At 43.8% G+C, this 15,050-nt stretch overlaps 1 protein-coding gene across 2 annotated transcripts in view; it reads left to right on the plus strand.

Annotated features, from left to right (window-relative positions):
* The window catches only part of AP3B1 (adaptor related protein complex 3 subunit beta 1), a 1,831,130-nt gene that overhangs the window by 801,727 nt on the left and 1,014,353 nt on the right, over positions 1 to 15,050 (plus strand). For both annotated transcript variants that reach the window (XM_078675217.1, XM_078675216.1), the window contains exon 14: positions 8,178 to 8,287. In XM_078675217.1, the coding sequence (XP_078531343.1) occupies positions 8,178 to 8,287 (110 nt within the window). The remainder of the gene's footprint in view (positions 1 to 8,177; positions 8,288 to 15,050) is intronic.

Consider the following 15,050-nt stretch of genomic DNA (forward strand, 5'->3'; position numbering starts at 1 on the left):
ATCTCATGGTGAGCTCTCTTCTTCTGTGACCCGTGACATTAGATATTCTGTGAGATAGCACCAGAAATCTTTGGGCCTAGCTCTGGTAGGTAACTCCTCCTCATAAGTTTGTAGTTTATCTCTGCAACTTGTCATATCCAGTAGCCACCTACTCGTTTTGGGTGTCTGCCTGCTGTGCCAACATAGCGCTATTGCTGGCCAAGAGGCAGGTTGCACAATCGCACAAAATTTACGTTTTGTAGCCCTTAGGTGTGGAACCACTCCCAACAAGCAAACTCTAATTGTACATTCGATCTCGACCTGCAACATGGTAGATAGTTCAGTAGTTACCTCCTGCCAGTAAGATTGTACCGCTGTGCAACCCCAAGCCAAATGCGTGAACCCTGCTCCCCCCGCATTACAGCGCTTACACCTGTCATTATCTTGTAGGCCAAATTTATACATACGCTCCGGTGTGTAGTATGCTTGATGTATAAACTTGTAGTGAATAATTCGTAAATTACCGTTGGGTGTGAGGATCTGTGTTAGTGCACATGTTTGTTGCCACTCCTCTTCCGTTAGTGAGTTCTCTAGTGCCTCATCCCATCTCTCCCTAGCCCTGGCTCCAGCCTCTGGCATCTCGGCTTGTGCTACAGCGTATAGTCTAGACACTAAATGTGAGGTATCTTGCGAGGTGATGACCATTTGTAGTGATTGCAGGCTTTCCGGTTCCATCGGAAACGTCGGGAAAAAGGCTTGCACAGCGCGTTGCAGCCGGTAGTGTGTAAATAGAAACAGCGGAGTTTTATTCGTAATATAATTCAAGTCTACTGCAGTCAGAAACTTGCCCTCCTGGAACATGTCCCCCATTTTTTCTATGCCCACTTGTCGCAGTAGTGACATCCCCACTTTCTCCCTCGTGACAGAGAGCGCCTGGTGATGCGGTAGAGGCATTGCTGGCGCGTATAATGGCTCTTTGTGTGCTAATCTGGCCAATTTCCTCCAAGCCTTAACAGTGGTGTCAATTGTATTTATATCCTGATTATGTAGAGGTTGGCGAGTGTGTGAAAGCATTGACGCCAGTGGTATGGGTGCAGCATCTCCTTCCTCAATGGCTGTGTGCGTTAAATATGGTATTTCGTGGAACCAGTATGCAGCGTATTGTGCTTGAGCGCATAGATAATACAGCAGGAAATCCGGCACCCCGAAGCCCCCTCTGTTATATGGTAGAGTGAGAGTTTGTAAGGGCACTCGTGCTTGTTTTCCCGCCCAGATCAGTCGTAAAACCAGGGATTTAATGCTGCGGAAGACTGCAGTTGGCGGTTCAATAGGGATATTATTGAAGAGGTACAGAAGTTTAGGCAGGACATTCATCTTTACGATCGCTATTCTATCCGCCAATGACAAAGGCAGTTGTATCCAGCGTGTTACTTTATCCTCCAGTCTGGATATAACCGTACCATAATTCGATCTAATCACTACTTCTGGATCTCTGTGGTATAACACCCCCAGATACCTTACCGGGTCTGACTGCCATTCCAAAGGGTAGTCTGTTGCTTGCGAGGTTGTCGTTTCTGTTAAAGGTTTGATGGAGGACTTGGACCAATTTATAGTCAAACCCGAGTGGCCTCCAAATTTTATATACTCTCGCATTATTGGGTTTAAATGAGTGTCAGGGTCGCGTATATACAGAAGCATGTCGTCCGCATAGAGTGATATATGCAATGGTCTGGACGGGAACTGCAAGGCCGAGGCCTTGTAATTCTGCCGTATTACACAAGCCAGGGGTTCTAGTGCCAGCGCAAATAGCAGTGGAGAGAGTGGGCATCCCTGCCTAGTGCCGCGCTGAATACTAAATGCTTCCGAAACATACCCATTAATGCGTACCCTCGCACTCGGATTAGTGTAAATGAGTGTGACCCATTGCACGAACCGCTTGGGGAATCCCATCCTGAGCAACACCGTGATTAAATAGTCCCATTCGATGGAGTCAAAAGCCTTAGCGGCATCTAGCATGACCGCCACGGCCTTGGTTGATGGTGTAAGATAGTGGGATAATGCAAACAATGATCTAGTGTTGTGGGCTGTAGAACGAGTAGGTATGAATCTAGATTGGTCCGGTAATACCAGTCGTGTCATGAGTGGTTTCAGCCGTACAGCTAATAACTTCGCAAGTATTTTTGAGTCAGTAGTAATAAGTGATAGTGGTCTGTAAGACTCACAAATCTCCGAGTCCTTACCAGGTTTGAGGAGAGCTATTATAGCAGCTTCACGCAATGTTGGAGGGAGTGCTGAGTTTTCGAACGCTGCGCCAAACATTTCTACCAAGTGTGGTGCAATGATATCAACATATTGTTTGTAGAATTCATTAGTGAGGCCGAATTTTGAGCATAGTTAAGAGTAATCTTCTTTCTTCTACACATGCATCTACCATTCTTCTGCAACAGAACTTTACAGACCTATTCCTTAGATTCGATCCTTCAGATTTCTTGTGCACCTCATACCTGATTGAATACTTTCCATTTTTTTTTTTCAACTGTTGCTAATCATTTTAAGTTAAACAAGAAAAAACAGAGGTGTGACACGTTTCTTTTAGGGTCATAATACCGAAGAGTGGTATCCAGTGTAAGTCTAGAAGTGTTTGATTCATGATAAATTTTCAAGATAATCACTTGCTATGTAAATTAATATACTCAAAATGTATGTACAGTTATGATATCTGAATATCCTGAAAATTTGGCATGGGTCCATCCCTCTCAAACATACATATGTGACCTCTGATATTAAGCTTTTTAGCTCTGGGATTGTTACGTTGCATCATAGCAGTATCCAGCTATCAACTTGCATTCGTCCATCTTCAATGACAAAGTGAACATTATGGTACCTTTTAATGTGGCATGCTATTGTTAATTCTTGTAGAGTCCTCTCTGTGTGTACTTTTCAATACATTTAGGCTATCCTGTTTTAGGTTTCAACCTATAATAACTGATAAGACCACACTGAAAGGAAAACAACTCATCATTGTAAATATATAAACAGTGATAAACACCTTCGCAACTACAGATTAACATTCTATTCTAAGAAAGGAATGCGAGACAGAATGAATCCTTTTTATTTTTTCCTCAAGTGGGAACATAGTGCAACTTTGTTATACAAGGTAGCTGCAAGGAAGACTTTTATACAATTATTCTGTTGGAGTTTTGTTGTTTAGGGATGTCACTAAAATATTGTTTCTACTTCCCATTGTTTCCTCCAGTTATGTTTACTTGGATTAAAGGTTCAAAGTTTAAAAGCATGCTTTAGGTCTGATCTAGTTACTTCATTTATTATAGAGAATCTGGAAATATGAAAATCATATTTGATCTTTTGGCAGAGTTTATTTCTCTCACTGATGGCTGTCTCCTTAGAATCTTGACCAATATTTACTATCACATTTACCCTCAAATACAGAATGCGTACAGCTTTTCGATGCATTAGTTTAATTTTCGAACAAGTCCTTATGAATAGCAGATTGACTACTAAACTCTGCAAAACATCCCAGGCTTCACACATTCAATGCAACGTGTAGTGACAGGTATGAGTGAATAAGTGCTGTTGCCAAGCAAATAGGATAGTGGTGAAAACAACACTATATTTACCACATTTCCAACAAAATGTATTGCTGCAAAGTGTCCTGTTACACAGGATACCTTCAGCTAATCCTTGATTTTTACCCAACTGTACTTTACTGCTGGAGTTGTTTAGCCCATAGTTGAAATGTTAACAGCACAAATCCTAGAAAACAATGTGATGTTTATTACATGGTCAGAACGGACTTAATTTGCAATGGGTACATTTGGCAGCTACGAATGTTCACACAACAGCACCACCATCTTAATGTTAGGCAAAGAGTACAAAAAAGCAGTGCAGACCTTGTTTAAAGTATCACGTTCCAGGTGCCTTAGAATGCAGGACTGCAAATGAATCCAGTGTAATTAAAAATGTGAACAGTTTCACAAGGCGTTATGCTCTTTGCATGGCTGACCACTCCTAAAATATCATAGTATTCAGTAAGGAGTAGGTGAATGATCCATAACTGTGTACATGATCTTATTTTGTATTGAAACATTTGAATAAAGCACTCTTTTTAAATCTATTGTTAGTCTTGTACACCAGCAGTCGTCCTGACAGAATGAGTGTGAGACAGTGTAATTAGATGTGAGTGAGAGTTTTTATGATTAAGGCAATCTAACATAAGTCTATTGGACACAATACAAATGGAAAGTGTTGGAGTTTGCCCTTTTGGCAGGTTCACCCCGAAACATTTTGCAATCTCCTAGCCTTTCTGTAACCTGGTGTTGCTGATTTTAGGCCTCTGATCACTTTAGCACTGGGGTCCAGTGTAAAGTGCGTGGTGCGCTCTCTGTATGCATGTGGTGAGATTGGCGTGCCCTCCTATAGGAATGCTTGGGGGAAAAGTGTGTCCATGGTAATTCCTGGTATGAGAAGAGTGCAGGGTCGAGTTTAGTATGTATGAACTTGTGAGGATAAATGCTGCGCAATGGTGTGCGCAGATTTATGGTGACTGGTGGAGAAATGCCACTTTTAGAAATGGCATTTCTGTGTGCTATATGTCTGCCTGCCTGATGTGAACTGCATGTCTGGCTTGAGAGTGACAGGAACTGAGAGGTGTGGGTGGCTCCAGGAGGGGCAGGGTGAGTTAGCGCTGAGCTGAATGGGACACCTGGAGTAAGAGTGGTGGGAGGGGTAATCCCCTGACTCTGAATAGGATGGTGCCTGCCCTTGTGAATGCTGGCTCCATCCCCCTGTGGTGTGTCTTATGGCGAGCCCCCACCTGACAAAGGGGAAGAGGAGCTTGGCAAACAAAGTGCTCCAAATCCCTCCTAAACCAGTTCCGACTGGTAACCCCAAGCCCTGTGCTGTGACACAACCAAGAAAGAGCATATAAAAGAAGGGTCTGTGACCCCATAATGTTGTTCAGTTCTTTGCTTCTGATCCTGCTGAGGCTTGCTGCTGCTGGGGCCCAGGGGGGGGGGGGGGGGCTGCCAGGAGGGCTTGCCTCCCGGGGACCTACATTGCGCCCTGATTCCCAAGGACTTCTTCTTTTTCCTGCAGGACCCTTTGCCAAGGATCTGTGGCTCCTAGCGCCTCGTGAGCACTATATTTTAATTGCTCAGGGGAAGAGACAAGAGGGACCTTCGCAGCGCGGAGCTGCAGCCTACCTTGAGGGAATCCCGACGTAGGGATTCCCCTGCTTGTGTGCCTATTTGCGGGAGCCCATCCCACATTTGCCGCTATTTTTTTACTCTCTGACCGAGCGGGAGCCCACCCTGCTTTATAGATATTTAATTAGCGGGAGCCCACCCCGTGTTGCTGGCGAGAAATCACCGCCGCAGCCCAGGCACCCCAAAGCGGAAGTCAGGCAGGCCCGCGCCTGATTTGGCGCCGGGCCTGCTCAGGAAGCGGAGGAGCAGTGCTGCCGCAAGACTCAGGCGGGAGCCCACCCCACGCTGGGATGTGCAGAGAGGAATTCCGGAGCCTCGCAGGCTCTACGTTCAAGTCCCGGCTCCCAGGAGGGGGCCGGGGTGAAAAGGGAGACGCTGTAGGCAGATGGGAGCCCACCCTGCCTGCACGGATGCTGCCTGATGCAACGCGGGGCTCCTCTGAGCACAAGGGTGCCCAGCGCACCGCAACAGTGTAGCCTCCCCAGCGAGGGAGAAGAGCTCGGAGTCCAATGGGAGGAGAGCCTCCCCCGCATAGCCCAGTGAGTGGGGCAGAGGCTGCATGTGTTGTTGTTGGTGCCACGGGGCACCCGGACAGTAGTGGTGTCTCTTGAGCGGCCCCGGCTGGCAGCGGGCCACTCCAACGACAGGGCCATGTTATTCAGTATACGCCCGAGGGCCCCAGTGAGATGGTGCACTTCAGGGCACATGGTTTGGGCCTGAGCTGTCCCGCCGTGGCGGGCCGCTCCAACATGGCCATATCTGTTTCCAGGGCCCCCGAGGGGGTCCAGAGGGTCCCGGGGTGCCTGTGTCCTTTGTTTATTCCCAGTTTCCCACCGGACAGAAGGCAGCTGCAACGTGGGGGCAGATTTTGTTGAGGAGCCCCAGTGGGGTTTCAGGAGGCACCGTAGTGCCAGCCTCATTCTTTTCCTTGGGGACATTTTAAGGAGAGGCACAGTGAGTGCCCAGGTCCACGTACTGCTCCACAGCTGCCCAGCAAGTGGTGGGTAGCTGCTACGTGTAGGTTTGTGCAACTGCGCACTGTTGATTGCTGCATTGGCAGCCAGAGGGCTAATGGGATAACCCTGGAGAAGCCCTAACATTTCTGGACATAGGGCATTGGCGCCCCAGTGAAAGGCCCGATGGCCTGGGGTCAGTTCTGTGGTTAGGCCTAATAGATTTATTCCTGGTATGGTACCAGCCTATGATTATGCTTACGCCTTACCTACCTTGATTATTGCGTAATGTTTTTATGCGTGGGAGGGTATTGCATAATGTGTCTATGCTGGTGAGTTCCATTGCGTAATGTGGTTATGCTAATGAGGTTTAGTCCTAATGTGTTAATGCCTAATGTCATGCTATGTTGTTTTCGGGTAGTACCTGTTTGCGTAATGTGTTTATGCTTATAGGGTTAGTGCATAATGTGTCTATGCTGATGAGGTTTGGGTCTAGGGTGGTTTTGTCTAATGTGATAATGCTGAGGTCATTATGGTACCAGTAGTTGCTGGTTGTGTTTTGCATTTACTTACCTGCATTCTGATGGTCCTGGCCGTGGCCCGATTAGCCCGGTCCTGTATATAATCCCCTGTGAATAATGCACTTGCCAGTTGGCACAGTGTAAATGTGTGATTATCCTGCTTCAACACCCTGCGCATGCTCTGAAAGATCTTCCGATGGATCCCCACAGAAACCAGAAAGACGGTCACCCAGGCCCTCGTCACCAGCCGCCTGGACTACGGAAACACCCTCTACGCTGGAACCACAGCCAAACTCCAGAAAAGACTCCAACGCATTCAGAACGCCGCAGCACGACTCATCCTGGACATCCCTCGCCGCAGCCACATCTCAGCCCACCTGAAAGACCTGCACTGGCTCCCCGTCAACAAGATGATCACGTTCAGACTACTCACCCACGCACACAATGCTCTCCACGACATGGGCCCGAAGTACTTCAACAGCCGCCTCTCTTTCTACACACCCACCCGTCTGCTCCGATCCGCCAGCCTCGCCCTCGCCTCCGTCCCACGAATTCGGAAGTCCACCGTCTGAGGAAGATCCTTCTCCTACCTGGCAGCCAAGACATGGAACTCCCTCCTCACTCACCTATGGCTGACCCTGGATCACCTCTCCTTCAGGAAACAACTCAAGACCTGGCTGTTCGAGCAATAACGACCCCACCTCCCCCCTCAGCGCCTTGAGACCCCTACGGGTGAGTAGTGCGCTATACAAATTCTTGTGATTGATTGATTGATTGATTGTTTCTAATGTGTTTTTTGGCAATATAAAGGCTCTTTTTTATATAACCTTGTGTGGAGTTCCTTGTGTAGTGTGCCTAGTGTGTTGCTGCTGTTAGTGTGCGTATTGCGCAAACGCTTTGCACATTGCCTCTGGGATAAGCCTGACTGCTCGTGCCGAGCTACCAAAGGGGTGAGCAGCGGTTAACTTCAGCGTGTTAATCCCTTGCCTTGACTGTAGTGGTGGTTTCTGCCTGGCTTTGACGCAAGCCTTAGCCAACCAGAAATCCCATTTCTAACTGAAAGATAATGCATATTCTGCATTATCACGCCTCAAAATTAAATATGTGCTTTATAACTATCCTTGCAAAAAACACGCTTTGTGAACACTGAAAAACACTGTTTTTGTTTACTTTGGGGGTTAGGTTAAAAAGCACTGATTTCAAAATCTTTGGAAAACACTGAGAAAACACTACTGAGAGCCACAAAAAATAAACACTGAAAATAGGACATGCTAACTAAATTTTACTCAGTTTTATGATTAAGTTTTACTCTGGCACAAAATGGAGGTGCTTTCCATTTCGAGATCATGATTTATTGTATATCTTCTTAGCGTTTAGTTTTACAATATCCTCACATGATTTAAATTTTATTTTATTTACCTGCTTCATTCATTGTACACATCTGGATATTACCATGCTGAAACTAGTTACTGTAACATGTTTTCTCTTGCTTTTTTCAGAAGTGGTAGTTGCAGAAAGCGTAGTTGTCATCAGGAAGTTGCTGCAAACACAACCGGCACAGCATGGAGAAATTATTAAACATATGGCTAAACTGCTGGATAATATTACTGTAAGTATGTATGTTTTTTACTTGTGTGCTTCCATTTGCTTTCTACCTGGAATCAAAGCACAATTTACCGAGTTACGAATCTACAACTTTGTAAAAGTGTATTATCTAACCATTGATGCTCTAGTTATTTTATTTTAAATGATTTAGGTTTGTTATGGAATTTTTCATTGCCATCACCTCTGGCTTCCGTCCGTGGTTGGGATAATACAGTTAAAGACGTGATCAGATTGTCAATAGGTTGGTAGCTGTTCTAAAACAATATCTTGCAGACGTTATCCTCCTATTTTCTCCCTGTCACATATTTATAACCAGCACTGGAAAATCTAATAGGCCTAGCTATTTTTAAAGAGCAGTCTTTTTCAAGTATTTTATTAGTTTTCCCAAAACAAGAATGCAGTGCAAAAATAGCATTCATCTATGGAGCAAATGGAGCATTCATCTATGGTTCATCTTGGGTACCAGCTCCCAGTACAACCATGATCCAACAAACAATTTGCATGTGAAGTTCACCAAATAATCAGTATGTTAAAGAGTAATTGCTCAACAGCACAGTTGCCAAACAGAGTCCGGCAGTTTCATAATTCTGTTGACACCCGCTCACATTACAGTTATAAACCCCACCCCCTCCCCTCAACCCGCCCCCCTGATTTTTACCCATTCTTATGGTTCTGCCAGTTTGCGATATGACTGCCACGGGCCCCAAACCTTATTATACTTCTTGGAACATTCCCGCCCCTTGTAAAAATACCTTTCAGCAGCTATGTTCAGTCAATATAGTTTTTCCATTTTACAGTCCCTGCAGGGTCTGTTGCTCCTCAGCTTTGGGCTGGGTTGCGACTCACCACAGTCTGTCACAAATTGCTCAACAGTTTCACATATCTGGGAGGGGGATCGTCACTGAGTATAAGGAGCATATTGGTGTATATTTAAAAAGCAGCACTTATCACTTTGCAGATAAAGGCTGCAGTACCATAAGCTGGTACTAGAGGTGTCTTTAATTGGGTACAGATTCTTCCTGCTCCAGACTGCAGTTCAATAAGTCATTATTGGAGGTTCTTTGAGTTAGATACAAGTCTTTTATAGGCTTCGACCTTTGCCATCTCAATCTCTGGATGCCAGTGAATTATGGACTGATCAGATGCCCTCAATTGTCTTATTTTGTTGGAAGTAAAAAAGAACAATAGCAAGAAAAATTATGGTGCTTACATTTTGAGCAGATAGTTCATAGATAGGATGTAGCTTCAACATATAGATTTGCACATTCCGCTTAGCCAATGATTGGTACTTTTTTTATTTTCTTAGACATAAATATCCCAAAGCTGAGCTATGGAGGTGAACATCATTATCGAGGCTCTGAAGCTATGAGAGAGGAGAGATGATCCTAACTTGTTACTATGAGTACCTTGTTTCATACACAAGCCTCCCATACATTTCCACCGCTGTCCCTCAATCTCATGTTACTAGAGAATAAACATCAGATTAGATGTCCTTAAATAGCTTCTTTTTCTGAAAATAGGAAGGAACAATGGAATTGTGCTTTAATTTTCAGCCGATAGATTATAGAGGGCTCTTATTCAACATACGCATTTGTGTAGTGACTTTAACAAGTCCAGTGAATTTTGCTGGTTTTCTATGGTCACAAAAAAAATATCTCCATGCTGGATTATGCTTTTAAAAGTCATTATTGTAGCTTTGAGTGCATCTTGTGTATGTATTTATAGCAGGCACCCCGTTGATAGCTAGTATTTGAAACTTGTATATACAAAATAGCTGTAAAGGACACATTTTAAGCTGTTTCCCTGAATATGCAGTGCCACTGAAACATACATGCTAATAGACCTGATTCAGATGGAAGACTCCCAATCTTTTAAGCCAAAAATGTTTTATTTTAGGTGTCTCCCGCCTAAAATTGCCTTCACTTCAATGTAAGCCAATGGGGAAAATACATTCCCCCGATTTATTTTTCATAATCTCTCACTTTGAAAATGATGGCATGTATCCAGAAGTAGGGAACCAATGAGGGTGGAGTCTGTCCTGATGGGGAGTAATGAAAGGGAACATATGAGGGAAAATAGCAGAGGCCTGCGTTACAATGGAGCGCAAAAAAATTAAAATGCTGTAGTGACATGGAAAAGCAAAAATAGTTCCCCGACATCAACAATTGAAGGCTATCATTCATCCACTCAAACCATGGTGAGACAAAAATACTCCAGCGGTGGAACAAACACAACAATAAGTGAAAAAGCCATTGAATCATGAGAAAGGGGAAGCCCAAAGCCTAATTTGAGTATGTGTTAAAATATTGTCAAAAATGTATCTCCCAGACAATAAAAGCTGTATGTATCACGACTAAAAAAGGAAGTATGAAACCTCCTTCAGCACCTTCTTGTGCGGAAACTAAGAGCATATATTTAACATTTGAGTTTAGGCCAAAGAATCGTGTAGTTTTTGTATATGGTTTGTTAGATTGATGTGGTATAAACTCATCTCACAGTGTGTATTGCTAAAATTGGAGCTATAGTTTATCATTTTAATTATTTTGTGATCATTTAGGTGGTCTAATTTATTCGGTGGACAGCATTATAAGTGGAACTTAAATTGCATGTTGAAATGTTTTTTAAGTTTTGGAGGCTTCTTAACATAACTGTTTCAATGGTAGAAAAGCATCTGGATGTATTTAATGGACGACAGAATTTGATTTCAAGCTTGGGAGCAAAGCATATTGCTACATAGTTACTGCTTCATAGAAATTGCACATGTTTTTATTTTATTTGGATTATTTTCAATGCAAAACTATCTCCTGAAATCACTGAAGTGCATGGTTGAGTAGTCACATCAGAGTGACCTGCCATTTGCATGGTGGGTGAAGGAATTACAACAAGTTGCAGAGTTTACATTTTTTCTTTATTTAGGGTTTTATTGAGTGCTGCTAACCACCCAATGGTGGTCTCAGGGTGTTGTGAGTCTTAGTTTGGTGAAGTATGGCTGGGTGGTCAGGTAGTGAAAACAAGTTGGACATCGAACTAAGACTGCAAAGATGGCATAGCCTTTAAGGTAGAAGCAGAGGCCAGATGGAAAGTGCATCAATGCATCAATCTTAAACATCTGATTGACATAGCTTTGGGACAAGGATGGGTTGTTAAACAAATGCTGTGGAAATGGCGGAATTTTAAGATGTTTTCTGAGTTTAGTATGGTCCTTATTCAGTTGTTGATCTAAGAGTAGGGAACGTCAATGGGTAGGACCTCCCACCTGTTAGCAGCTACCACCAAATGTCTTCTATCTGGTCCTTTTTTTAGATGATCTTTGGTTCCTAGTCGGAAAATTCTGGGTAAACAGTGTGGTAGTTGAGTGTATTTTCTTGTACAGCAATGTGTAGAAGATACTCAACTTTGAGCTCTCTTTCACTGGGAGCCAGTTGAGGGATTTTAGGGTTGGTGTGATGTGTGCCTACTCATTCAGAGTGAATACCAACAAGTGGTATAGTTTGGGACTATTTGAAGTTTAGACATGGTTGCTTTGGGGACACCAGTATTTAGGCTGTTATAATAGTACAAACAAGACAGTACTATTGCTATAATAAGGAAAATATTTTGGAACTTAGTGCCAAAGTTAAAACCCCTTTGATTAGTCGAAGATGGTGAGCTGTGATTTTGGGCAAGTCATTTGTTTGACGTATAAATGAAAGTCTTAGAGTACTCCAATGTTATGAATTTTATCCACTGGCTTTGGTGATGAGTTTAGTGGTCCATGGAAGAGGGATATGAACGGGGTTAACTTGCCCCAGCACAAGGGTTTAAATTTTTTACCAAAGATGCATAGCGGTTATTCTCCATTCACCTATGGATATGTGAATTAGACATTGATAAAAATTATGGAGTTTTCCAGATTCTTCGTCCAGGCTTAGAGCAGTGTGTGCCATCCCCTATGCATTTAGTGTATTTCAGCAGCACAAACCTAGCTATGAAGCAACGGAGCACTGTACATTACATTGGGGCTGGAAACGATTACGAGCGAGTGTAGTTTTATTTGGTTCTCTTGTATGTTTGTTTACTTCTTCATAATTTTTTTCTTTGAATTAGTTACATTACATATACTGATCGCAATTTCATAATGTTCTAAGCATGTGAGCTATAGATCACATGCTTTGCATAGCCTGTCATCTAGTGTTGGGTCCGGATGTTTGCACTTTATTTTTCTTCAAAGAAGTCTTTTCCAGTCACAAGGTAGGTGACTCCTCCTTTCGGTGATAGTGCGCGAAGGCATCAACTCTATTGTTTAATTGTTTTTTTCCGCCATCTGGTTCGGATGTGAATTGCGGCGCTCCCGTTTGACACAGTTTCTCGGGTTTCCCTTGACACCCAATCCACTACCCTCTACGGTAGTGTTTCTCAATCGCCTTTCCCATTCTCTGCATATTGTTTTGAGTCAAAGTCTTCGATCGGAAGATTAGTTGGAGGGCCGTTGGTCCTACCCACGTCGGGCTCGCTAGCAGTCGATGCAACGGACTACATTCAAATTCTGTCCTGGGTGTTGCGCTAAGTTTCCAAGCACTGACTTGCACGCAGTGTGCAATCTCTGTCTATCCACGGAACACAACGAACAAGACTGCGATGCGTGCCAATCGTTTCGATCCAAGAAGACGCTCCCTGACCGTCGAGCTCGACATCACAAAATGCACCAACAAAGCTGCTCCACACCAGACATCTTCTGTGAAGATTCTGACCAGGAAGAGTTCCACGAACAAGGAGCCGAAGAAGAACTGGAACACATCTCTCTGTCCGAAGCGAACTCCGACAAGGAAGAACAAGAGCTAGTGACACCGGGTCAGCGTACCATGAGTACAGACACCCCCTGCCCCAACACTTGTCGAAGAAAAAGGCTTCAGTCCTTCCTCTGCCCTCGGGCCAAAGTCGATATCGAGAAAAAGTTTTGGATGCCCCGACCTTCGGCCTGGCACCAAAACACAAAGTAAAGCCTTCTGGCTCGGGATCAAGTCTGCTCCATGTCGATGCCGAACTGAAACCTTAGGCATAAAGATCGAAGCACGTCGTTGTAGCCATTCCCACGCTACCGAAGAGTAAATCTTCAGAGCCGAAAGCTTCAGAGCCGCAACTTTTGTCGCCAAAAAGTACGGCACCCAAAGTGAAAACAACTGTCCAAAGAGCCTCCTGTTGACATTCCACCTGCAAACATGGATCCGAAACAGAAAGAACTGGTTATCAATCCAGATACTGGACCTGTTCATGTGAAAATGCCAGAGAAAAGGAAAATGGGCTTACAACACGACTACCACATTCCTTTGAAAAGCAACAATGTGGGTACCAACTCTTCTCCTCCTCCCATTACACCTCCTTCACCCATTGACCCAAATCTGCTCATCACACCCATAAATTCCCCACAACCTCAATCACCTAATCCACAAGATGAAGGAGATGGGGATAAAGATAGGCCACAGGACATTAATGACCCCTAGGAGGATTATAATACAGATCAGATCACAGACAATGATCCAGATCTGGACCCTTCCAAATCCTCACCACCTGATGACAACATAGGGTATATAGAGCTACTTAATAGTGCTGCTTAATACAGTGGGGTGGAATTACACAAAGAGGCTCTTGAAGAGGATTTTCTATTTGAGATCTTAAGTTACTCTCAGAGATCAACACAGACACTACCTATGCTTAAGGGAATGCTTAAACATACTGACAAAATGTTTAAAAACCCTGTGCGGGCATGGATTATCACACCCAGAATTATGGAAAAGTTTAAGCCAGCACCTACTGACCCCACTTACATCAAGGGTCAACTTCCATTAGACTCCCTTGTAGTCTCCAAAGCTCGCAATCGAGCATACTCACGAAATACAGGACATGCCCCTTCTGATAAGGAGTTCAAATTATTTGATGCCTCAGTGAAAAGAATTTCTGAAACCAAACAAGGGAACCCGAAAGGTAAATAAGTACCTTGGGTAGCAATCATATTTTAGAACAATGGTCCTTATAATATGCAAATAATCAGACTAGATAAATATAGTCTGAAATCAGTGCTACATTAGAAGTGTCCAGCCCGACATTCAATTTAATCAATCAATAAATTCAAAGTAATTATGTGAACACCACAACAGTATAGTGGGACACAGTCCTGTATCCTACAAAAACACATGACATTTACAAACCACGGAAGACATTTCAGGCAAGACAAGGGTAGCTTGTTGAACGTAAATTATGGCAAACTTAGTACGAACAGACAAGGCACTTTTTTATCTTAGTGGATTAATGTGCATGCTGTTTACATGGGTCGATGATGTTTCGATCCTTTCACAAAAATAACAGGATCGTCATCAGGACAGTAATTAGTACAAGCCTGAGTTTAGAAATTGCCTGTAGAAAATAGACAGAGAAAGGGGGAAGGGTTAAGGAGTGCCTAGTATTACATGTACTACTTAGAACATACTATGTGTAGGCCGTGTAAGCTACTCCAGTGGGTAGAGTAGGAGTGATCAGGCAGAGTGATGCAGGCATGGCGACGGTATGACCATGTGGAGCCGTACATATACAAAGGCACGTAATATTGGTCATAGGTTGAAGGTGAAGTCACAGTCATCCAGATTAAGACACAGCAGTGTCTTAGGATAAAGCATGCTGCTGATTTAATAACTTTATGGGTGAGTGTAGATGTGCATGCAGAATAGACAGTGCTGGTATTGGAACAGTGATTGAGAATCATTGCAGTAAATCAGAATGGTACAGAGTGGGAA

The sequence above is a fragment of the Lissotriton helveticus genome, chromosome 2_1 (assembly GCF_964261635.1).
Source record: "Lissotriton helveticus chromosome 2_1, aLisHel1.1, whole genome shotgun sequence".
NCBI lineage: Eukaryota > Metazoa > Chordata > Amphibia > Caudata > Salamandridae > Lissotriton > Lissotriton helveticus.